Below are 24,690 nucleotides of genomic sequence, written 5' to 3'. Positions count from 1 at the left end.
CAGGTGCAGGGGCCCAAGCACCTGGGCCATCCTCCGCTTTCCCAGGCCACAGCAGGGAGCCGGGTGGGATGGCGGCCCCTGCTCGCTCTCCTGCCCCTCCAGTCGCCGTCAGGGCTCATCCCGCGTTCAGATCGCCTGGAATCCACCGAGCTCCCGGCATCGCGCAGCCAAGGACCCCTGTCCTGGGGCCCAGCGAGGGCAGGGCCGGGCGGACGCAGGTGCGCAGGGCGCGTCTTCTGGGAACCTGTCTGCCCACGGGTCCTCCGCGGTGCCGGGCAAACGGGCAGCGTGCGGGGGCCCTGCGGGGCCGAGCTGCGGCGGGGCGGCCTGCGGGGCGGCTTCCCGGGGCTCCCGAGGGTCCCGAGACGCCCCGCTCGGCGCCTGGGCGGGCGCACGGAGCAGGGGCGCGGGCCCAAGTCTCCGCGGCTGCCGCCCACGACCCTGGGACGGCCCGAAGACGCCCACCCGGCGCTGCCGGCCTGCGGAGAGCCCGGGCCCGGACCCGGCAAGGCGCGCAGACCTGGGCCTCAGATTCCCGGCGGGCCTCGGGGCCCAGCCGACCCCGCCCCTGCTGCCGCGCGCGCGCGCGTTCCCCTTTAAGGGCTTGCTGCGCCCTCCCGCCTCCTTTTTCTCGCGCGTCGGCTTCCTTGCCGCCCCGCCCTCGCCGGAAGCGTGCGCGTCACCACGCAGGCCTCGGCCCTCTGCGCCAAGGCAAGCCATTGGTTGCCGAGCTCCGGGGGCCACGAGATAGCAGGCGGGGCCTGCGCCGGAAGGGGCGGGGCAGCGCCGAACACCGTCGTTCTGCCCGCCTCTCCCGTAACGTCGGAACCGGGGGGGCCAATGGCTACACAGCTCTGCGGCACGCGGCGGGGGCGGGCCCTGTGCCGGAAGGGGCGGGGCGACCATGTCGCCGGGTGGGGGCCGGCGTCGCTCGGCGCGGGGCGGGGAGGTCCGGGGGCTGGGGGCGGGGACGGGCCGGCCGCTCCCGGGCCGGTGGCGAGCCGGGCCCCGGCGTCCGCTTCCGGCACTCCGGCCGGCGCCCCCGCGGACATGGACGCGAGCCTGCCGCAGCTGGTGGAGCAGCTCACCACCTCCGGGGAGCCGCAGCTGAGCCCCGAGAAGATGAAGGAGCTGAAGCGGATCTGCAAGTAGGTGGCGGCCGGCGCCTGTGCGTGTCCGCGGGCCCGGGGCCCGTCCGTGTGCGGGGCTGAGGCTCCCCCGTCTGAGGGCCGGGCTGGGAGCTTCCAGCAGCGTTCCCCGGGGTCCGGTGATCTGTGCAGGACAGGACGTGGGTCACCGTGTTCCCGGGGTCCGGTGATCTGTGCAGGACAGGACGTGGGTCACCGTGTACCCGGGGTCTGGTGATCTGTGTCCCGTGTGTGCAGGACAGGACATGGGTCACCGTGTACCCGGGGTCCGGTGATCTGTGCGGGACAGGACGTGGGTCACCGTGTACCCGGGGTCCGGTGATCTGTGCAGGACAGGACGTGGGTCACCGTGTACCCGGGGTCTGGTGATCTGTGTCCCGTGTGTGCAGGACAGGACGTGGGTCACCGTGTACCCGGGGTCCGGTGATCTGTGCAGGACAGGACGTGGGTCACCGTGTACCCGGGGTCCGGTGATCTGTGCAGGACAGGACGTGGGTCACCGTGTTCCCCGGGGTCCGGTGATCTGTGTCCCGTGTGTGCAGGACAGGACGTGGGTCACCGTGTACCCGGGGTCCGGTGATCTGTGCGGGACAGGACGTGGGTCACCGTGTACCCGGGGTCCGGTGATCTGTGTCCCGTGTGTGCAGGACAGGACGTGGGTCACCGTGTACCCGGGGTCCGGTGATCTGTGCAGGACAGGACGTGGGTCACCGTGTTCCCCGGGGTCCGGTGATCTGTGTCCCGTGTGTGCAGGAGGACGTGGGTCACCGTGTACCCGGGGTCCGGTGATCTGTGTCCCGTGTGTGCAGGACAGGACATGGGTCACCGTGTTCCCCGGGGTCCGGTGATCTGTGCAGGACAGGACGTGGGTCACCGTGTACCCGGGGTCCGGTGATCTGTGTCCCGTGTGTGCGGGACAGGACGTGGGTCACGTGTGTTCCCCGGGGTCCGGTGATCTGTGCAGGACAGGACGTGGGTCACCGTGTACCCGGGATCCGGTGATCTGTGCAGGACAGGACATGGGTCACCGTGTTCCCCGGGGTCCGGTGATCTGTGCAGGACAGGACGTGGGTCACCGTGTACCCGGGGTCCGGTGATCTGTGTCCCGTGTGTGCAGGACAGGACGTGGGTCACCGTGTACCCGGGGTCCGGTGATCTGTGTCCCATGTGTGCAGGAGGACGTGGGTCACCGTGTTCCCCGGGGTCCGGTGATCTGTGTCCCGTGTGTGCGGGACAGGACGTGGGTCACCGTGTTCCCCGGGGTCCGGTGATCTGGGCAGGAGGAGGACTTGGGTCAGGTTCCAGCTCAGGTCAGGTTTTGCTGCACGCCTGGGGAACCCCAGAATGGCCACTGGCCAGGGAGCCCCGAGGGCCTCTGCCCACTCCTGCGTGCTGGAGTCCTGGTTCTCTGGACCGGGCGTGTCTCGGGCGTGTTGCCACAGCTGCTGTGAGGGGCGTGGACCTCGGGACACAGTGGGTGCCTGGGCTCCAGCCCAGCTCTGACTCCAGGCCGTTGGGTTCCTGGCTCCCAGCTTTGGCTCGGCTCCACTCTGAGTTGACTGCCTCTGAGAGTGGGTAGGCGCCTGCTGTATGTGTGTGTGTGTTCCTATGTGTGTGGCTGTGTGAGAGAGTGCTTGTGTCAATGTGACTGTAGGTGACAGTGTATGTGTGTGTTCCCCTGTGTGTGTGTTTGCATGTGTGTGGCTGTGTGAGTGTTTGTGTCTGACTCTGGGTGTCTAAATGCATGTATGTGTATGAGTGTGTATGTGAGTGTGCATGCATGTGATTGTGTCTGGGTGAACGTGTTCGTGTGTGGGTCTGGGTGTGCATGTCTGAGTGCGTGTCTGTGTGTGAGTGTGCTCGTGTCCATGTGACTGTGTGTGTGTCTGAGTTTGTGTGCATGTCTGTGTGTGTGACTGTGTCTGCATGTATGTGATTGTGTGACAGTGTGTGAATGTTCATATCTTGTGTGTGAGTTGTATTTCTGCATGTGTGTATGTGTCAGTGAATGTGAGTGCATGTGAGTGTGACAGTGTATATGTATCTGAGTGAATGTGTTCGTGATTGTGTGTGTGACTGTGATAGTGTGTATGTATCTGAGTGAATGTGTTTGTGTCTGTGTGTCTGAGTGTGTGTGTGACCGACAGTGTGTACGTGTCTGTGTTCGTGTCTCTCTGTGTGTGACAGTGTGTACGTGTGTGTTGTTCGTGTCTGTGTCTGAGTGTGTGTGACTGTGACACTGTGTACGTATCTGAGTGAATGTGTTCATGTCTGTGTGTCTGAGTGTGTGTGACAGTGTGTACATGTCTGTTCTTGTCTGTGTGTGTCTACGAGTGTGTGTGACTGTGTATATGTGTGTGAGTGCGTGTGCATGACTGTGACTGTGTTTGTGTGTGTGTGACTGTGACAGTGTGTGGCTGAGTGCGTGTGTGTGACTGTGACAATGTGTGTCTGCGTGTGTGACTATGTGACTGTGCATGTGTGTGGCTGTATAAATGCACGCATGTCTCTGACAGTACATGTCTGAGTGAGCATGTGTGTGTCTGAGTGCATGTGTGTGACCGTGACAGTGTGTATGTGTTATGTGTGTGACTGTGTACGTGTCTGAGTGAATGTGTTCGTGTCTGTGTGTCTGTGAGTGCGTGTGTGTGTGTCTGTGACAGTGTGTATGTGTCTGTGTGTGACTGACAGTGTGACTGTGGCTGTGTGAGTGCGTGTGTGACTGTGACAGTGTGTATGTGTGTGACTGTGACAGTGTGTTCGTGTCTGCGTGTGTGACTGTGTGTGCATGCGTGTGGCTGTATAACTGCACACGTGTCTGACAGTACATGTCTGTGCATGTGTGTGAGTGCGTGTGTGTGACTGACAGTGTGTATGTGACTATGACTGTGTGTAGATATCTGAGTGAATGTGTTTGTGTCTATGAGTGTGTGTGTGGCTGACAGTGTGTATGTGTCTGAATGCGTGTGTGTGACTGTGACAGTGTGTGTGTGACTGACAGTGTGTGTGACTATGTGTGTAGATATCTGAGTGAATGTGTTTGTGTCTGTGTCTATGAGTGCGTGTGTGTGTGACAGTGTGTGACTGTGACAGTGTGTTCGTGTCTGCGTGTGTGGCTGTGTGTGCATGCGTGTGGCTGTGTAACTGTACATGTGTCTGACAGTACATGTCTGAGTGTGCATGTGTGTGAGTGTGTGTGTGTGACTGACAGTGTGTGACTATGACTGTGTGTACATGTCTGAGTGAATGTGTTTGTGTCTATGAGTGTGTGTGTGGCTGACAGCGTCTATGTGTCTGAATGCGTGTGTGTGACTGTGACAGTGTATGTGTGTGTGTGACTATGTGTGTACGTGTCTGAGTGAATGTGCTCGTGTCTGTGTCTATGAGTGCGTGTGTATGACTGTGTGACTGTGACAGTGTGTTCGTGTCTGCGTGTGTGACTGTGTGTGCACACATGTCTGACAGTGCATGTCTGAGTGTGCATGTGTGTGAGTGCGTGTGTGTGACAGTGTGTGTGACTATGTGTGTATATGTCTGAGTGAATGTGTGTCTATGAGTGCGTGTGTGTGGATGTGTGACTGTGACAGTGTGTTCGTGTCTGCGTGTGTGACTGCACACGTGTCTGACAGTGCATGTCTGAGTGTGCGTGTGTGTGAGTGCGTGTGTGTGACTGACTGTGTGTGACTATGACTGTGTGTACATGTCTGAGTGAATGTGTGTCTATGAGTGCGTGTGTGTGGATGTGTGACTGTGACAGTGTGTTCGTGTCTGCGTGTGTGACTGTGTGACTGTGCACACGTGTCTGACAGTGCATGTCTGAGTGTGCAAGTGCGTGTGTGTGACAGTGTGTGTGACTATGTGTGTACATGTCTGAGTGAATGTGTGTCTATGAGTGCGTGTGTGTGGATGTGTGACTGTGACAGTGTGCTCGTGTCTGCGTGTGTGACTGTGTGGCTGTGCACACGTGTCTGACAGTGCATGTCTGAGTGTGCATGCGTGTGTCTGAGTGCGGGCGGGGAGGGGAGCCTGGCAGCCGCCGACCCGCCCCCGCCCCGCCCCCAGGTCCTCGGAGGAGCAGCTGGGCCACGCCCACCGCCTGCTGATGACGCAGCTGGGCCGCGAGCACGCCGAGGTCCGCCTCTCGGCCTTCCAGGTGCTGGCCGCGCTCTTCGCCAGGTCGCACCACTTCCGGACGCTGGTGGTCGCCGACTTCCGGGAGCTCCTGGAGCTGACGCTGGGCACGGACTGCGAGCAGCCCCTGCCGCCCCCCAGGGAGGCGGCGCAGAGGCTGCGGCAGGCGGCCGTGCGGGCCGTGGCCGAGTGGAACGAGCGGTTCGGGGGCGCCTACAAGAAGCTGGCCGTGGGCTACCACTTCCTGAGAAACACCAAGAAGGTGGGCGCCGGGCGGACGGAGCCCTGCCCCCGGGAGGGGCCCTGGCCGGGTCCAGGCCCGTGTGACCTCGCGCGGAGCGAGCTCTCCCCCGTGCCCCCGGCAGAGCCCCGGCCCCGGCCGCCGGGCAGGCTCACCTCCCCTCGCGACCTCGCAGGTGGACTTTCAGGACGTGGACGCGAGGACTGTGGCACAGCGGAGGCGGGAGGAGGAGAGGCGGAAGCACTTGGACAAGATCCACAGAGAGCGAGCCGAGCAGGCCGCCCGGGAGATGGAAGGCACGCCCCGGGCCCCCTCTGTGCGGGCAGGGCCTGGCCGAGGGCTCCTTGGTGACCGCGCCTCGCTCTCCGTCCGGCAGATGCGTCTGGAGAGGTGGGGGCCTGCCTGGCGGAAGTGGAGAGCTGCGTCCGGCTGCTGCTGCCCTTTGACCTCGCGCCAGGCCCGCAGGCCAGCTTCCTCCCCGGGGCCCCCGGCCCGCAGGACGAGGAGCAGCCGTGCTGCAGCAGGGACTTGGCGCCCGGTCCTGGGGCGGGGCCGCCCCAGGCCGCCCCCGAGGGCTCCTCGGAAGACGAGGCCGACAGCGACCGCGAAGACTTCGTGCGCAGCCACGGGCTGGGCTCGCGCAAGTACACGCTGGACCTGGAGCTGTCTGCAGGTGCCTGGGCGGGGCCGGGCGGGGCGGGGCCGGGCGGGGCGGGGCGGGGCCTGGAGCTGTCTGCAGGTGCCCGGGCGGGGCGGGGCGGGGTGGGGCCTGCTGGCTGGACCTGGAGCTGTCTGCAGGTGCCCGGGCGGGGCCGGGCGGGGCGGGGCCGGGCGGGGCGGGGCGGGGCCTGCTGGCTGGACCTGGAGCTGTCTGCAGGTGCCCGGGCGGGGCGGGGCGGGGCCTGCTGGCTGGACCTGGAGCTGTCTGCAGGTGCCCGGGCGGGGCGGGGCGGGGCGGGGCCTGCTGGCTGGACCTGGAGCTGTCTGCTGGTGCCCGGGCGGGGCGGGGCGGGGCCGGGCGGGGTGGGGCGGGGCCTGCTGGCTGGACCTGGAGCTGTCTGCAGGTGCCCGGGCGGGGCGGGGCGGGGCGGGGCGGGGCGGGGCCTGCTGGCTGGACCTGGAGCTGTCTGCTGGTGCCCGGGCGGGGCGGGGCGGGGCGGGGCCTGCTGGCTGGACCTGGAGCTGTCTGCTGGTGCCCGGGCGGGGCGGGGCGGGGCCGGGCGGGGTGGGGCGGGGCCTGCTGGCTGGACCTGGAGCTGTCTGCAGGTGCCCGGGCGGGGCGGGGCGGGGCGGGGCCTGCTGGCTGGACCTGGAGCTGTCTGCTGGTGCCCGGGCGGGGCGGGGCGGGGCCGGGCGGGGTGGGGCGGGGCCTGCTGGCTGGACCTGGAGCTGTCTGCAGGTGCCCGGGCGGGGCGGGGCGGGGCGGGGCGGGGCGGGGCCTGCTGGCTGGACCTGGAGCTGTCTGCTGGTGCCCGGGCGGGGCGGGGCGGGGCGGGGCCTGCTGGCTGGACCTGGAGCTGTCTGCTGGTGCCCGGGCGGGGCGGGGCGGGGCCGGGCGGGGCGGGGCGGGGCGGGGCCTGCTGGCTGGACCTGGAGCTGTCTGCTGGTGCCCGGGCGGGGCGGGGCGGGGCGGGGCCTGCTGGCTGGACCTGGAGCTGTCTGCTGGTGCCCGGGCGGGGCGGGGCGGGGCCGGGCGGGGTGGGGCGGGGCCTGCTGGCTGGACCTGGAGCTGTCTGCAGGTGCCCGGGCGGGGCGGGGCCGGGCGGGGTGGGGCGGGGCCTGCTGGCTGGACCTGGAGCTGTCTGCAGGTGCCCGGGCGGGGCGGGGCGGGGCGGGGCCTGCTGGCTGGACCTGGAGCTGTCTGCTGGTGCCCGGGCGGGGCGGGGCGGGGCCGGGCGGGGCGGGGCGGGGCGGGGCCTGCTGGCTGGACCTGGAGCTGTCTGCTGGTGCCTGGGCGGGGCGGGGCCGGGCGGGGTGGGGCGGGGCCTGCTGGCTGGACCTGGAGCTGTCTGCAGGTGCCCGGGCGGGGCGGGGCGGGGCGGGGCCTGCTGGCTGGACCTGGAGCTGTCTGCTGGTGCCCGGGCGGGGCGGGGCGGGGCCGGGCGGGGTGGGGCGGGGCCTGCTGGCTGGACCTGGAGCTGTCTGCAGGTGCCCGGGCGGGGCGGGGCGGGGCGGGGCCTGCTGGCTGGACCTGGAGCTGTCTGCTGGTGCCCGGGCGGGGCGGGGCGGGGCCGGGCGGGGTGGGGCGGGGCCTGCTGGCTGGACCTGGAGCTGTCTGCAGGTGCCTGGGCGGGGCCGGGCGGGGCGGGGCCGGGCGGGGCGGGGCGGGGCCTGCTGGCTGGACCTGGAGCTGTCTGCAGGTGCCCGGGCGGGGCGGGGCGGGGCGGGGCCTGCTGGCTGGACCTGGAGCTGTCTGCAGGTGCCCGGGCGGGGCGGGGCCTGCTGGCTGGACCTGGAGCTGTCTGCAGGTGCCTGGGCGGGGCGGGGCGGGGCCTGCTGGCTGGACCTGGAGCTGTCTGCAGGTGCCTGGGCGGGGCGGGGCGGGGCCTGCTGGCTGGACCTGGAGCTGTCTGCTGGTGCCTGGGCGGGGCGGGGCGGGGCCAGGCGGGGCGGGGCCTGCTGGCTGGACCTGGAGCTGTCTGCAGGTGCCGGGGCGGGGCGGGGGCCAGGCGGGGCGGGGCCTGCTGGTTGGACCTGGAGCTGTCTGCTGGTGCCTGGGCGGGGCGGGGCGGGGCCAGGCGGGGCGGGGCCTGCTGGCTGGACCTGGAGCTGTCTGCTGGTGCCTGGGCGGGGCGGGGCGGGGCGGGGCGGGGTGGGGCCTGCTGGCTGGACCTGGAGCTGTCTGCAGGTGCCCGGGCGGGGCGGGGCGGGGCGGGGCCTGCTGGCTGGACCTGGAGCTGTCTGCAGGTGCCTGGGCGGGGCGGGGCGGGGCCTGCTGGCTGGACCTGGAGCTGTCTGCTGGTGCCTGGGCGGGGCGGGGCCAGGCGGGGCGGGGCCTGCTGGCTGGACCTGGAGCTGTCTGCAGGTGCCTGGGCGGGGCCGGCTTGCTTGCTGGGGGCTCCTCTCTGGCACACGCTGGATGTGGAGCTGTCCACAGGTGCTTGGGGAGGGCTGGGTGGCAGATGGGCTGGGGGCTCCCGCATGGCCTCTGCATGGGCGACCCCCCATACACACACATACCAGGCCTCGGCGGCACCCTGAGCAAGCCCCACCCACGCCCAGTCTCCAGGCCACTGGCCCTGCTGGACAGGAAACCTTGTGTAGAAGCGGTTTCTTGCCATGTTTTCCACAGCACAAGGCATGACAGGAAGGGACACGTATGGCCACGGCTTCAGTTTCCCCATAGCCCATCTCCCTTGCAGCACCACACCCCCCACTGGGGGCATCTGGGGCACCTGCTCTGTGCCCCTGCACCAGGTGGAGGTGGCCGGCCCTGAGGGCCGCACCTGGGCTGGGCACAGACTGCATTAGTGCTGGTGGCCTGGTCAGCTCCCGTGCCTGCCGCCCTCACCGGAAGCTGTGGTGTGGCGGGGAGCTCACGGCAGAGGCTGGGCGAGGCGCGGGCGCTGTCAGAGGAGGGGTGGTCACAGCCTAGGTGGCAGAGCCGTGGGGAGGGGTTCAGTGTGAGCCAGAACCATCCCGTGCGGAACCCTGAGACCTGGGTTCTTGTAGGGAAGGCTCGGGCCACGCCTTCCGGCCGTGGCTAGGAACAGTGGGTGTCTGGTGGGTCCCCCAGGCTGTGCGCTGTGCCCTCTGAGCCCGTGCACCCCACTCCAGACAGCCTGAGGGTTCGGGAGAACGAAGACAACATGGCTGTCATCCACGCCGCCCGTGACGCGCTGAAGCTCATCCGCAACAAGTTCCTGCCGGCCGTGTGCGACTGGGTGCAGGTGGGCGGGCGCCGGGCCCGGGGAGGGGGGCATGCCCGTGTGCCCTGTTCCTGCCGGCCGTGTGCGGCTGGGTGCAGGTGGGCGGGCGCCGGGCCCGGGGAGGGGGGCATGCCCGTGTGCCCTGTTCCTGCCGGCCGTGTGCGGCTGGGTGCAGGTGGGCGGGCGCCGGGCCCGGGGAGGGGGGCATGCCCGTGTGCCCTGTTCCTGCCGGCCGTGTGCGACTGGGTGCAGGTGGGCGGGCGCCGGGCCCGGGGAGGGGGGCATGCCCGTGTGCCCTGTTCCTGCCGGCCGTGTGCGGCTGGGTGCAGGTGGGCGGGCGCCGGGCCCGGGGAGGGGGGCATGCCCGTGTGCCCTGTTCCTGCCGGCCGTGTGCGACTGGGTGCAGGTGGGCGGGCGCCGGGCCCGGGGAGGGGGGCATGCCCGTGTGCCCTGTTCCTGCCGGCCGTGTGCGGCTGGGTGCAGGTGGGCGGGCGCCGGGCCCGGGGAGGGGGGCATGCCCGTGTGCCCTGTTCCTGCCGGCCGTGTGCGGCTGGGTGCAGGTGGGCGGGCGCCGGGCCCGGGGAGGGGGGCATGCCCGTGTGCCCTGTTCCTGCCGGCCGTGTGCGACTGGGTGCAGGTGGGCGGGCGCCGGGCCCGGGGAGGGGGGCATGCCCGTGTGCCCTGTTCCTGCCGGCCGTGTGCGACTGGGTGCAGGTGGGCGGGCGCCGGGCCCGGGGAGGGGGGCATGCCCGTGTGCCCTGTTCCTGCCGGCCGTGTGCGACTGGGTGCAGGTGGGCGGGCGCCGGGCCCGGGGAGGGGGGCATGCCCGTGTGCCCTGTTCCTGCCGGCCGTGTGCGACTGGGTGCAGGTGGGCGGGCGCCGGGCCCGGGGAGGGGGGCATGCCCGTGTGCCCTGTTCCTGCCGGCCGTGTGCAGCTGGGTGCAGGTGGGCGGGCGCCGGGCCCGGGGAGGGGGGCATGCCCGTGTGCCCTGTTCCTGCCGGCCGTGTGCGGCTGGGTGCAGGTGGGCGGGCGCCGGGCCCGGGGAGGGGGGCATGCCCGTGTGCCCTGTTCCTGCCGGCCGTGTGCGGCTGGGTGCAGGTGGGCGGGCGCCGGGCCCGGGGAGGGGGGCATGCCCGTGTGCCCTGTTCCTGCCGGCCGTGTGCAGCTGGGTGCAGGTGGGCGGGCGCCGGGCCCGGGGAGGGGGGCATGCCCGTGTTCCCTGTTCCTGCCGGCCGTGTGCGACTGGGTGCAGGTGGGCGGGCGCCGGGCTGGGGAGGGGGCCGTGCCCATGTGGCCTGTTCCTGCCTAAGTGCAGGTGGGTAGGCACCGGGCCGGGGAGGGGGAGTGCCCGTGTGGCCTGTTCCCAGGCCTCCCAGCGTGCACCTGCCCTGTAGCGGTTCACCCGTGCGGAGACCCACGGCGCACACCTGAAGCGCGCCATCCACCTGAAGACGGAGCTGGAGCTCGCGCTGCGGAAGTGTGGAGAGCTGGACCTTGAGCCCGGGGGAGGGCCGAGGCACAGGGTGAGTGGGGGCTGGGGCGCGTGGGGCCATGGGGGCCTTGGGGCCGTGAGCCGTGGACTCACTCGTTCCTGGCAGGCAGGCGTCTCAGGCTTTGGAGAGCCTGCTTCCTGCCGTGGGGGATCAGGAGAGGGTCTGTGGGGAGGGGGCCGTGGAGGAGCCTGTGATGGTAAGCACAGCGGCTTCCAAACCTGTGTCCTGGCCGGCGACACAGCTGGAGACAGGGCATGGGCACTGGGGTGTGCCGGGCTGTGGCCGCTGCAGGCCTGACCATGCGGGGAGGAGCTGCGTCTCTGAGCATGGGGAAGTGTCTCTGGTCCCTCGGTGATGGGGTGAGAGCAGCCCTGGACAGCACCCTCAGCCTCAGAGACCGGCAGGGAGCGGGGACGGGGCTGTGCCTGGCCCAGCTGGGGGAAGCGTCTCTGGTCCCTTGGTGATGGGGTGAGAGCAGCCCTGGACAGCAGCCGCAGAGACCGGCGGGGAGCGGGGACGGGGCTGTGCCTGGCCCAGCTGGCGTGAAACCGCGGGTCCAGCCCCGGGTCCTGGCGCCGCGTCCCCCACTGCCGACTCTGGCCTGGAGGGGCCGCTGTGAGCCTGGTCTCCAGAGGCGGCCTTGGGTAAAGCACGCGGCTCTTGCCGGGAAAGACCGGCCTGAACGCCACGTCAGCCCCAGCCTGCAGCTCAGAGTACGGCGCTGGGCTGCTCTTGGTGGACGGTGGCCTTCCCAGTGAGGCTCCGTGGGTCAGCGGCCTGGGGACCCAAGTTCTGAGCGGGCGGCTTTCTGTGCCTGTGTGATCCCCGGGGGCCAGCAGGGGGCAGCCTTGCCTTATTTAAATTCTGCAGCTCCCCCCACCACGGTGCGGTTGGTTCTGGGGGAGCTGGGTCTGACACCTGCTGAGGGGGTCAGTTTGTGGGTCTCGTGTGGGGTGCCTGTGGAGGCAGCCAGCCTCGGGGTCAGAGGGCAGTAGTTTCCTGTGTCTACAGGCTTAGTGCCTGTCGGGGTGGAGCCTGGGGACTGTCACCCGTGGGGTTCCAGCGCCACTTGGCCTGGCCTGCACACTGGGCGTCTGCCTTGTCCTCTTGCTGAGGGCTCTGCGGGCCGTGGACAGCCCTGTGCTGGTGGCCCATGGGGTAGCCCCAGGCAGCCATGCCTGTGGGTGCCCACGAGGCTGTGAGGGCGCTTGGGCAGCCTGGTCTGATCTCGCCAGGCCCAGGCACCGCTGGCCTGCACTGCCCTCTCTGGCCCGCGGAGGTGCTAGGGCCGGCGGAGCCCAACCCCAGGGTCGCAGCGCCTGACCTCACATCTTGGCCTGGGACGGGGCCCTGGTGCTGCCCCTGGCCTCTCACAGCCTGGGCAGCGGCTGGGGTGTGTGCTGGGCCGCTGCCTGCTCTGGCCAGCAGCTCCAGCTTCGCGTGGCAAGGGTCCATCAGGCTGACCTGCGGGTTCTGCCACTCCCGCCCCCACACTCTCAGGGGCCCCGGCAAGCTCCCTTGCGACTCGGACGTGGGAGCCAGGGCCAGCGCTGTGTTGAGACAACTGTGGCCCTGCTGCCCCCCCCCCCTGGTCCCTCGCGGCTCCCGCTGACCGCTGGCCCCGTCTCAGCCTGCTCATGGGGGGGGGGTGGCAGCCCCTGCAGCTCCAGGGCCCAGCCGGACACGGGCGCTGCTGCAGGGGCGGGGGCCGCAGCTGAAGGCGCCGCTGCCGTGCCAGTCGGCCTGCTCCACAGGGCGGGTCTGAGAAAGCCTGCCGAGAGGCCTGGGAGACGGCGCTGGCCGGCGCTGGCAGCTGGAGCCGATGGAGCGATTGGCGGCCGCGCTGAGTGGCAGCCGTGCTCACCGGAGCCGCTTCCCAGAATAGAGCCGCGGTCGCCTATCTGGGCCTATCTGGGCATCTCGGCGGCTGCCGCTGCTGCCGGCGGCACTGCCGGCTCTGCCGTGCGCCTGGGGCGGCGGGGGGAGGGAGTGTGTGTATGACGAGCATCTCTTAATTAGAGCTGTTTTAATTAGAAATTATGAAGAGGTGTTCCTCGCTAATTCTCAAATAAAATTTACGGAGGGTTTAAATCACTTCCTTGGTGCTGCCCACTTAGCGCCGGCTCAGCGTCGTTAACTGTGCGTGTAGCACGCGCCGAGCAGGGCGCTAATTCAATAACGCGTGATTTAGGTATCCCAGAAGGCCCCGCAGCGGGGACGCGGCTCCCGGGCGCCCCCTCCTCAGAGAACATTTCCAGCTCCTGTCCCCGTCGATTCTGCCCGAAGTTTCCTAAGTCTTTATCTGAAAGGACCCCGTCTGCTGGGTCGCTCCCCAGTTACCCACAGCGGCTGGGGCTCCATGCCGGTCTCCCACATGGGTGCTGGGGGCAGGAGTGGGGCCGGGATTTGGACCAGGCACTGGATGGGGAAGGCCGGCGCCCCAGTGTCCCAAGGGCCCCATTTCCTGGTAGATTCGGTCTTCAGAAAGTGCGCGGGCCGGTGGAGGGCCGTGGAGCTGGTCTGTGGGGTGAGTGTGTCCATTCTGGGCGCGGGATCCGTGGGGAGGCCCACTCGTGGACAGAACTTCTACACTGGCTGCCTCTTAGCCACGTGGCTGAGATCACCAGTTACCGCGTGATTAACAAGCAACTCCCCACCCGCTGGGAGGGCAGACCCATGCGGGTGCGGTGTCAGGGGTCTCCCTTACGCCTTTGTTCTCACCAACCACGCGGCCGACATGGCCACCACATGGCTGCGTCCTCGCCCCCTCGGGCGGCTGTGTGTGCGTGCGCCGGCCGCCAGTCTGCCCGCCCTGGGCACCACGTGTTTGCCGCACCGCTACACGGTGCGTGTGGGGTGGCTGCCAGCAGGGGTCCCGGGCCCTCAGCCGAGGCCTGAGGCTGTGGTGTGGGGAGGGGCCCTGAGTCAGCCTTGGGGGGGGGGGCCTTCACGCTGAAGGCCGAGCTGCTCCGTCCCTGAGGACAGGGCTCAGGCACCAGAATCCCCAGGGCCCGCAGCCATGCTGTCCCCCTCGGACAGGCCCTAGCTGTGGCCTGCACCTGTCCCCAGGTGTGCCTGGGGGTCGGGGTTGGCCTCCCGAGCCCCCAGGGCTGGGAGGAGAGCTGCAGGCACCGTCCTGGGCCGCTCCGGTCTGTGCTCGGGCCACGCTCACAGGTCCGGGCAGGACAGTGGGCTGCCCAGCCTGAGTGCCCAGAAGACCCTGGCCTGGCTGGCGGGCGTGTCCCTCACCTGAGCGGCTACGCCGGCCCTAGCCTCGCTCTGCAAGTTGATGTGCGGGCCGTGCTCCCCCTGTCGCCGAGAGAAGGGCCTGCGGTGGCCTGGGGCCGTTTCTGGAGAGCCCCTGGCTCCGGAGAGGCACACCCTGGTGCCCGCGTGGCCGCCACACGGGGCTGCCCGTCCTCTGAAGGTGCGACCCTGGCAGCCGGAGATGCACTTGAGATATTGGCCTGGCCGGCAATTTGCACGGCCTTCCAGGGAGGGCATTAGCATATAAATAGCAGATGCGCGGCGGCCGCACAGCTGAGCACGTTTAATTCTTGGTTTATAAGAGAGAATGGGTTTTTAAACGCATGGCCGTCAGGCCGCGGGCAGACAGATGCAGCGCGGGCCCCCTTGTCTGACGAGGCCTTACATCATTTTCTTTTTTTTAAAAAGGGAAACAGACACGCATAAAACTGCACAAAAGTGATTCCTGGGTGAGAAGTAATTGAGACTGCGCCCAGTTAATTAGATGGTGCGGGGTTTACTCCAGCGGGCCAGCTGCGTGTGCAGCCGCAGTCAGCAGGCCGCTCCCCGGGCCTTCCCCGCCGCCCCCGCGCCAGGAAACTGATTGCGTTGTATATTTTAGCCGTTTTATTGCTTGTTTAATTATGATCGCGGAGGCTCATTTTTCTAAATCCTTTTAACTGGGTGAGAATCAATTTGCCTAAAGCCAGCGAAGGCCCGGCCTCCCCGCCCTCGTGTGGCCGCGTGAGGGGACCTGGCTGGGCGGGGGCGGGGGGGGGGAGCCACTGGCTGCAGGCTCTGATTCCCCGGTCCCCCAGGGCTTCACCTGCCTGTCCTGGGGCGCCCCCTGAGGCTGCTTAGGTGAGCGCCTGGGAACACTGCACAGGGCTGGCCCTGACCCGGTGCCTCGGCAGGCGCCGCCTCCTTCCCAGTGCCCTGGGAGGTGGGCAGGAGGCCGGCTGCCGCGCGGCTCCGTGGCCTGTGGGAAATGCGTCTGCCCCCACCCCACGCCCAGGCCAGGGGCCGGGGTGATGTCCTGCCCAGGGCTGGCACGTGGCAGGTGCAGCTGGCGCCCAGTGCTCGCGGAGGGCCCTCTCAGTGCTAATTTAAGAACAAAGAGGGACGGGGCTGGGAGTGTAGTCAGAGAGATAAACTTCAGCTGGAGAGGACGGTGGCGTAATTCCTAGTAGTTAGCTCCACAGTTAGATATTTGTTAGGAATTGAGGATTTGATAAAAGTCCGTGCTGAGATTCCGGGGTGTGGGCAATAAGCATAATATTTTATGGAAATGACCCCCATATTTAAAGCCTGGCGCGGTGTTATGCATTGTAGCGGCCCGGCCACATCTACCTTTTAGAAAATTAAAACACATAAATTCTGTTTAGTGTTTGATGCGCGCTGTGCCGCCGGCAGCCGGCGCCCAGAACCTTGGGCCACTCGCCACCTTTCATAAATTCCTGGGTAGATTCTATACAAAAATAATTTTCAGGTCCGTGGCTCATTGTTATTCCAGCGTGATTGATGGCCGTCATTTGCTCAGTGTGGGAGTTAAGTGCCCCTGTCATTTCCAAAGAGTATAATTGGGACGTTTCGCGGGTCAGCGCTGGAGACAGGCTTCCCTTTTGATCAGCGCTGGGCTGATAACAGAAATCACAACGCGGTGATTAATGTCTCCCGCGCTGCCCAGATGTGCGGCGGCCCCGCATTTGCATCCTGCCCAGGCCCGCGTGCCCCGGGCTGCCGTGGCCGGTGTTTCCCGAGCTGTTCTCTGAGAGCTGCGCAGTCCCCTGGGCTGGGGCCCCCTCTCCTCAAGGGTCTCCCCACACGCTTCCTTCAGCTGGGCCGCCGCCTGTGGAGTGACCCGCAGCGCTGTGGGCGCCCCTCCTGGCACACCTGTCCCTGGGGTGTGGGGGTCCTGCTGCTGCCTGCTCACCTGTGCAGGGGCCCGGTGGGTGCCAGGAGCAGGGTCTTATGGGATGAGGAACGGGGTCCCATCCCCTGCACAGCCTGGCTGTGAGGGGTCCGGCAGGAGAAGCCAGTTGTCCGGGGTGGCTTCTCACCAGCCCTGGGGGGAATGTTCCAGAGGAGCCCGTCTTCCCGCGTCCGTGCGTGCCGTGCCGCGCTGTGCCACGCTGTGCCATGCTGCGCCGCGTGGGCAGGGCTGTGAGAGGCATGGCCTGGAGATTTTTGCACTTGGGGCTGTTCCCACAGATGCAGGCATCCGGGGAGGAGGACGAGGACGAAGACGAAGACTTCGTGGAGGTCCCCGAGAAGGAGGGGTATGAGGCCCACATCCCTGCCCACCTCTGGCCGGAGTATGGTGAGTGGTGGGCGCAGGAGGAAGGGCGGGGCGGTGGACACCTGGGGGTCCCGGCTCAGGTTGCTGCTCTGTTACTTGCTGTGACCTCCCTGGCGCCTGCCCCCCGGGGACCCTGGCAGGTCCCGCTTTGGGGCCAGGGACGCCCCCAGTCCCCACGGGCAGCCCCCCAAGGACAGGGGTGATGGAAGTAGGCTCCTGCTGGGCGCTGAGCTTCTGGTCCCCACACCGCTGTTTCTTGGTGGGAACTTGGGGCGCTGCATCTCCCGTGGTGGCTGGCCCCTGGCGGGGGCCCGGAAACCCCTGCCTGTGTGGACAGGAAGGGAAGACCCCAGCCCCTGTCCTGAAGCGGGCAGGTGGGCGTGAGTGGCCAGGAGGGGCATAGCATCACCGGTGCCCGCGGGCCCCCAGTGACCTGGGGTCTGCAGGAGACCTCTAGGGGCCTGTGCACAGCGGGCAGACCCGGGGCGCCCAGGGAGGGCCCCCAGGCGTCGGGGCCGGCCCAGGTGGGGAGCCGTGGGCGGAGGCACACCCTCTCCGTTCAGTTCTGGAGTGCTCACGAGAGGCTTTTATCTCGCCATAATCCTCCCATTTCTGTCAGGACATAATCTCTTTCTCAAATTTACATTTTAATTACAAGGCCAGCTGAACTAGGTAAAATCAATACCGCCGGCGCGGAGCCGGCCACCGCGGCCGCCCTGCCTCTCCATTTCCTGCTATTGATTTCCTGCTCCTGCTCTGTGCCCGGAGCCCCGGGCAGGCGGTGCCACTCGTTCAGCCTAGCCAGAAACGGGACGGCACTCCTAGGGCCCTATCCGAGGGCAGCCACGGCGTCGGCCTGAGCCAGGATCCTGACCGGGGTTGGTCCCACGGGGCAGGGGTTGGGCCGGGGTCCCCAGGGCAAGGCCTCGTGCCCGCAGGGTGCCGGCTGCCTTTTGGTTCTACTGGGAGCGAGGTGGCTTTCCCGACGTGGGGCACTCAGTGCTACGTGCACCCACCTGCTCTTCAGTGGCTTGAAACAACAAATCAATGAGAAGTGTGTTTCATTCCTGTAACTCTTAGGCATTCCCGTATTGATCTTTGGCCGTGTTGTCTGTGTAAATGTCACAGTGTTCACAGCCTCGCCCTGCCTTGCTGTCTGGGCCCATGTGCGTCCACGTGCAACGTGCGGCGTGTCTGTGCCTGTGCGTGCACATGTGGGGCTCCCATGTGTGCTGGCCTGCGTCCGTGTGCACGTGTGTGCTTCCTATGTGTGTTGTCACGTGTTCATGTGCAGTTCCTGTGTGTGCTGGCCTGCGTCCATGTGTGTGTGTGCAGGGTATGGTTCCTGTATGTGCTGTCACATGTCCATGTGCAGTTCCTGTGTGCTGGCATGTTTCATGTGTGTATATGTGTGTGCTGGTCTGCGTGCATGTCCATATGGGTGCACGGTGTGGTTCCTGTGCGTGCTGTCACATGTTGGTGTACAGTTCCTAATGTGTGCTGGCATGTCTGTGTGTGTGTGTGCACACATGGGGCTCCTGTGTGTGCTGTCCTATGGCCATGTGTGCGTGCGCAGGATATGGTTCCTGTGCATGCTGTACGTGTCCACGTGCAGTTTTGTGTGTACTGGCATGTCTGCATGTGTACACACGTGGGGCTCCCATGTGTGCTGGCCTGTGTCTGTACATGCATGTATGCATGTGGCTGGCCACGCTGGTATCTGTCCATTAGCAGTGAGTGGGGAGGGCACTGGAAGTGGTGGCGAGCGAAGCTCGGTGGGGCTAGGACCCCTGTGCCAGCTCCGTGAGGCTCAGAGCTTGCAATGGCGGCAGCCAAGCCTGCTGCCCTCTGAGAGTGGCCACCTCCTCCACCCTCAGCCCACAGCAGTCAGAAGGACAGGAGTGGAGCCCCCGGAGCGGGGCCAACGAGGGGGCACACAAGGTCTGTGCCCCAGCTGACCGCCTACCGAGGGCCCACAGCCACGGGCTGTGTTCTGTGTGCCAGCCTCTGCCTCGGTGGAGTGGGCGGGGCCGTGAGGGGTGCGTGTTGGATGCACGGCCTCTGCCTCGGTGGAGTGGGTGGGGCCGTGAGAGGTGCTGTTCTGTGCAGCTTCACCTCGGCCTCCTCTTGTGCTCTCAGGGTGAGTGTTGTGGCACGGCAGGTTAACCACCAAGGGCTTGGGTCCAGGGTGGAGCCAGAAGCCAGCCACCCAGGGCAGGTCTCCCCAGGTGTGTTCGCAGGACGCGGAGTTGCGAGGGCACTCGACGTGGGGTGTGGGTGTCCCTAGTGACCTCATCGCCATCTCCAGCCTGTGGGCGGTGCTGGGCAGGGCCTGCCTGTGCTCCAGGTGCGGCCTGGTGCCTGCGTCTCTGCCCACAGGGCCCAGTGCGGCGCTCCCGGGGCCCTGCCAGGCTCCGCAGCAGCATGTCTGTTTCAGGGCTGGCGCCTGAGGGCCCTCCGCTGACCCCAGAGAAGGACCGCACGGCGCATGGCGTGCCGGGGAGGACGAGGACGAGGCTGGACGAGGAGGCGTCAGACCCCACCTCTGCTGCCGCCCAGCTGCGGCGGCTTCAGGCCCACCTGCCCCCGCCACCCCCCTCCAGGTGACTCCAGCGCACCTGCGCCTGAGGCTCAGGCCACAGCACTGTGGAGCAGGCCTCGGGAGGGCCTGGGCCCTGCAGGCAGCGGTCAGGGCTCATGAGGGCTGCAGTGCGTGGGGTGGGGGAGGGGGGCGGTCACCTGACCCGCTCTGCTCTCTCAGCCCCTGCAGGGCACCCGCTCGGGCTGGAGGAGGCCCAGAAACTGGCAGCGGAGCGGGCCCGGGCGCCTGTGGTGCCCTTCGGAGTGGACTTGTGCTACTGGGGTGACGAGCAGCTGGCGGCCGGGAAGATCCTCAAGTGAGTCGGGCAGACGGGGAACCATGGGCGTGGGGAACCACGGGCGTGGGGAACCACGGGCACGGGGAACCACAGGCTCCGGGAACCACGGGCGTGGGGAACCACGGGCGTGGGGAACCACGGGCTCGGGGAACCACGGGCTCCGGGAACCACGGGCACGGGGAACCACGGGCTCCGGGAACCACAGGCTCCGGGAACCACGGGCACGGGGAACCACGGGTGTGGGGAACCAACGGGCACGGGGAGCCACGGGCGAGGGGAGCCACGGGCACAGGGAACCACGGGTGTGGGGAACCACGGGCTCGGGGAACCACGGGTGTGGGGAACCACAGGCTCGGGGAACCACGGGTGTGGGGAACCACGGGCTCCGGGAACCACGGGCTCAGGGAACCACGGGCACAGGGAACCACGGGCACAGGGAACCACGGGCTCCGGGAACCACGGGCACGGGGAACCACGGGTGTGGGGAACCACGGGCGAGGGGAGCCACGGGCACAGGGAACCACGGGCACGGGGAGCCACGGGCACAGGGAACCACGGGCTCAGGGAACCACGGGCTCGGGGAACCACGGGCACGGGGAACCACGGGCACGGGGAACCACAGGCGTGGGGAACCACGGGCTCGGGGAACCACGGGCTTCAGGAACCACGGGCTCGGGGAACCACAGGTGTAGGGAACCACGGGTGTGGGGAACCACGGGCTCGGGGAACCACGGGTGTGGGGAACCACGGGCACGGGGAACCACGGGCACAGGGAACCACGGGCTCGAGGCCAGAGCCCACGGCCCTGTCCCGACCAGCACTCGGCTGGAAGGGCACCTGTGTCAGGACTGACGGGGGCAGGGTGCAATGGCCCACTCAGCCCTGCCTGTGCTGCTGGACCAGGGCTGGGACGAGCACGCCCAGGTGTCCTCCCTCGTCCGTCTGCCCAGCCCCCAGGTGCGGACGGGGTGGGGGGCGGGGACGGGATGGACCTCCCCTCCTCCTCAGGCAGAGTGTCCCGCCCAGGCCCCGCCCTCCAGGGGTTGCAGTGCAGCCAGCATCCTGCCCTGGCCCCACCTCGCCCTCTGGTCCCACACGGTCTTCTAGGGAGCATGGAAAGTGCCTGGGGGGCACCATGGCCCCCACTGTGTGTTGCCACCTGGGCAGCCTGAGGCCTGGGACAGAGGGCACTACCCACAGCCCTGCCCCAGCAGCCCACAGAGCCTGGGTGGTGGCCTTGGCACAGCCATGGGCGTGGCAAGGGCCCCGTGACCAGTGGTGGGCTGGCGGGTGCCTGGTGTTGGTCCCTGTACCCGCTGCTGGGGGTGGACCTTTTTGGTGGCCTGTTGGAACAGGAGGCAGGTGAGCCGCGTGGGGGTGGGGGAGGTGCAGGTGTGGCTCTCCCTGCCCCAGGCCTGCCCCCTGCCCGCACCTGTGGCGGCCATCAGTGAGAGCAGGGCTGCCATGGCTCTACTCCACAGCCCTGGGCAGGCACAGCCGTCCCCACGTGGGGAGGGCCTGGGGCTCGTTTCCATGGCCACTGTAGTCCGCACCGCTGCCCAGTGTCCCTGGGCACTTGGGTCCTGGGAGAGCAGAGTGCGCAGCCCTGTGGCGCGGGGGTGCCCTCAGGACGTCTCCAGCAGGTTGGGGACGGGGGAGGGGGGAGAGGGGGAGCTGCACCTTTGTCCCAGCCCTTCCCAGCGCGTGGACAGCACCGCCATCACCACCGCCCTGGCGGCAGAGCCGGCTGTGTGGGTCTTGCCACGTGATGGCCCTGCAGGAGCCGAGGACTGGCTGCGCTTCTCAGTCCTGGGGCCTGGCCCACGCCCACGCCAGCTCTCTGCTTGGCCGTGCAGAGCCCCCTCTGAGCACCGCTTCTGGAAGCCCAGTGAGGTGCAGGAGGAGGTGGACAGTGCCCAGGCCTCCGAGGCGCTCCACACCCCGCCGCATCCCCTTCGCTGGGAGCTTTGAGCCCGTGCAGCACCGGTGCCGCGCCCTGAGGCCCGATGGCCAGCTCTGCCAGCGCCAGGACCGGCTGAAGGTGAGCCCTGCCCCGCCAGCCCGGCCGCACCCAAAGGGCTCCCCACCTCCTGCCGTGCGGGCCCTGCTCCCGTCACCGGCACCCTTCCCTGAGCTGGGAGGGGACAGAGCCGCCTCCCGGTGGCTGCAGCTCCCAGGACCCCTCCCTTTGAGGGGCGCACAGCGCTGGCACACCCCGCCCCCAACAGCCGCCATGTCCTTGTGCAGTGCCCCTTCCACGGCAAGATCATCCCCAGAGATGACCAGGGACAGCCCCTCGACCCCGCGGACAGGGCCCGGGAGCAGCAGCGGCAGCAGAGGAAGCGCCCAGGTCAGTGCCGGGGGGCGGGGAGGGGGCGGGGCCCGGGAGCAGCAGCAGAGGAAGTGCCCAGGCCAGTGTTGGGGGTGGGGCGGGGGCGGGGCCCGGGAGCCGTGCCATAGGGGTCCCATCTGCTGCTCCGGCCCTGGAGGAACCGAGGCCACGTGTGCCTGTCTGGGAGCGTGTGGCCCTGGTCAGTACCCTGGGTGTCCACGCAGTGGCCCCAAGTCCATAGCCCGCTGGTAGAAGCTGCTGGCTGCCTTGAGCTGGCCACCCTGGCCCTGGAGGGCAGCGCTGTCCTCTCACGGCCCTGGGCTGGCCGAGGCAGCTCTGCGGCCCCTTGGCACCCTGCGGCTGGCAGTCCTACGCGGGTTGCTGGCCGCCTTGCAGGCACACCTGTGCTGGCGGCCCTGGCCAGCCTGGCTCCCTCCCTCCTGTGGCTGCAGGGTCCCGTCCCAGCCAGCTTCAGCCCACTGCCTGCAGGTGCGGCCGGGGGCGCGGGGAGGTGGGGGGTCTGACCTGTTAATCTCCGGCAAGGCCTTCCCTGGTGGCTGGTGCTCGGGAGCAAATTAAGTGCCTATTTCTTGTGTCAGCCCGAGGAGAACGTGGCTTCCCAGCGCCGGGCGACTTGTTAGCAGGCAGGTACGAGGCGGGGCCGGCCAGTCAGATGTGAAATAGCATCTGCTAACTGCCGATCGATCCCGCCCCGCGCGCACGGGGCAATTTTCTTTTCCCTGGCGCTAACCTCGGTGACAATGCGCGCCGCGCTTGGCCCCGGCGCCCAGGAAGGCCGCACGGCCCCTATTGATTTTCCTCAAAGGATCTAAATTGCTCCTTCATTTTCCCGCGATGCCCGCTCCGTCTCCCCCGGCCCCGCGTCTTTGCCTTGTGTTTAAACAATCGCCGCATTCACCGGGCTCCTAAACTGCGGCGCCTGCTTATTACTGGGAGATAAACTGTTCAGACAGTTTTCCTTAATCTGGGATTAATCGGTGCTGGTCTGTGAATTGTGCGGCCCGTATTCCTTCACCCAGCCCAGCCCGGGGCCAGCTCGCCCTCCGTCTGTGTGGCTTCTGCTGCCAGCGCCGTGGGGGCCCAGGGAGCGGCGCGTCCCTGGGAACGGGCACCTTGGCGTGGCTTTGCCGTCACCTGAGCTGGGCCGATGCTGTGTCGGGACCTCACGGCACACTGGGACGAAAGCCCGCCAGGACCCCCGGCCTCCGCTGCCCTCGGGCTTGCTCAGGGCGCACAGCCCTGCCTTGCGGGTGCCAGCCTGCGTCTCCAGGGGTCGTGGCCAGGAGCAGGGCACAGTCCCTCCTGCAGGCAGCTGTGTAGCCTGTGGGTGGGACTGGCCACTGTCTCCTCCCCAGCCAGCCTGGGAGGTGTGCGGGGCGGTGGGGCCGGCTCTGTGTTGCCCCCTCTGCCTCTCGAGGGACCTGGGACCTTGCCCTGGGTCCAGCATGGGCGGGCGGAGCCTCTGTCACAGTGGTTGGCACCGGGCCGCCCTGACCTGCAGGGTTTGCTTGCAGGCTGGCAGGACGCAGAGTTCATGAGAGACGTGGAGGCGGCCACGGGGGAGGACCTCGGCTCGGCTCGGTGCAGCGGGAAGGGCCGGGGGAGGAAGCGGCAGAAGTACCCCGGCCTCACGGACCTGAAGGGCCAGGCCGACACCGCCCGCACGCGCATTGGGAAGAAGGTCTTTGCCAAGTAAGCGCCCCGGCAGCCCCGGCCAGGCCTGCCCCGGCCACTGTCGCCGTCCCTTCCTGGGGGAGGGGCAGTGCTGGCTTGGGCAGGCGCTCCCCGCCCCCGCCCTGGTCATGGCCCCTGTCAGTCCCCTTGGTGACCACTGCAGTGACCTCAGGGAGGACTGGCAGCCCAGCCTGTGCCAGCCGTGGAGCCGTGGCCCCGCCGCCCTCCTGCTGCGCAGGGTCTGCCCCGAGAACACTCCCAGCGTCTTCCCCGGGCCTGGCCAGGGCTGCCACTTCCTGCCGTCCCGGCCTGAGCAGGGGGCAGAGGTGGCTTCCCAGGCTCAGAGGGCACCACCTCGCCTGGTGGGGCTGGCGCTGCCTGTGGCGCTGGCCGTGAGGTCCGGCCCCTCCTGTCCACTGTGGTCAGGGGCAGTGTGGGTCAGGGGAAGGGGCACTGGACGTGAGGCCCAGGGCTCTGCCCAGCACCCGGCAGGTCCTCTGTGGGGACGGCAGCAGGGCCCTGAGCTGGCTCCTCCCAGGGCTGTGTGGCCTGGAGCCATGGCAGTGCCCGGCAGCCTGCGGGGGGCGGCACCCCCAGGTGTGACCGCACCGTGGCCTTGGAATCCGGTCCCTGCCACACACCGCTTCTGCCGGCGGGGCTGCCCGAGCCCCTGACCAGCTTCCTCTGCTTCCCCCAGGGCTGCCGTGCGCAGGGTGGTTGCCGCCATGAACCAGATGGACCGAAAGAAGCACGAGAAGTTTGCCAACCAGTTTAACTACGCGCTGAACTAGCGGCTGCTGGCGCCAGGGCGCTCGGGCGCACGGTGTGCGGGGCCTGAGCAGCCCGCGGCCTGTCCCAGAGATGACCGTGCCTGCGGCGGCTGCTTGGGGCCCCAGCCGTGAGCGTGGCCGCGTGCCCCCAAGTTCCTCTCCAGGAGGCGGCACCCGGCGGAGCCTGGGGACCCACACCACGTACAGGCTGTCCACGCAGACACAGGGCAGCGGCCACCGCCCTGCCTCTTCCCAACACGTGGTGCTGGGGCCACGAGGACCCGGAGCTGGCTCGCCTGGGTCTCTGATGTGTGCGGTGAACCCTGTGCCACACACCCCTCCTCTCGGCGTCACCCCGACATCTGCGGATGCACCTTTGGATGGCCGTGGGCCCGAGCTCTGGCCTGCTCCTGGCTGCCCCACCCCAGCGCCGCGTTTGACGGCTTTCAGGGCCGGGGGTGCAGGTCCCCACCAGCAGCGGCTGAGGGCGCCAGTGCCTCCGTGCCGCCTCGCTCCTCCAGTGCCGCTGGCTGCCCTCAGAACGTCATTAAAAACTTTCTCTACCTGATGGAGTGGGAGTGTCGCA

The 24,690-nt window shown here is 68.0% G+C and overlaps 1 protein-coding gene across 1 annotated transcript; it reads left to right on the top strand.

The window, feature by feature from the left end:
• Positions 1-955: 955 nt before the first annotated feature.
• UVSSA (UV stimulated scaffold protein A) lies at positions 956-24,690 on the top strand. The gene is given in 14 exon segments (XM_062213298.1): positions 956-1,148; positions 5,211-5,541; positions 5,696-5,816; positions 5,897-6,193; positions 9,298-9,410; positions 10,785-10,913; positions 16,341-16,449; positions 18,866-19,042; positions 19,199-19,325; positions 21,164-21,248; positions 21,250-21,348; positions 21,555-21,657; positions 23,175-23,352; positions 24,032-24,690. Coding segments are annotated over 14 exon segments (2,061 nt in total). The 5' UTR covers positions 956-1,050; the 3' UTR covers positions 24,126-24,690.

The sequence above is a fragment of the Lepus europaeus genome, chromosome 16 (genome assembly GCF_033115175.1).
Source record: "Lepus europaeus isolate LE1 chromosome 16, mLepTim1.pri, whole genome shotgun sequence".
NCBI lineage: Eukaryota > Metazoa > Chordata > Mammalia > Lagomorpha > Leporidae > Lepus > Lepus europaeus.
This window is presented reverse-complemented; position numbering and strand designations above follow the sequence as displayed.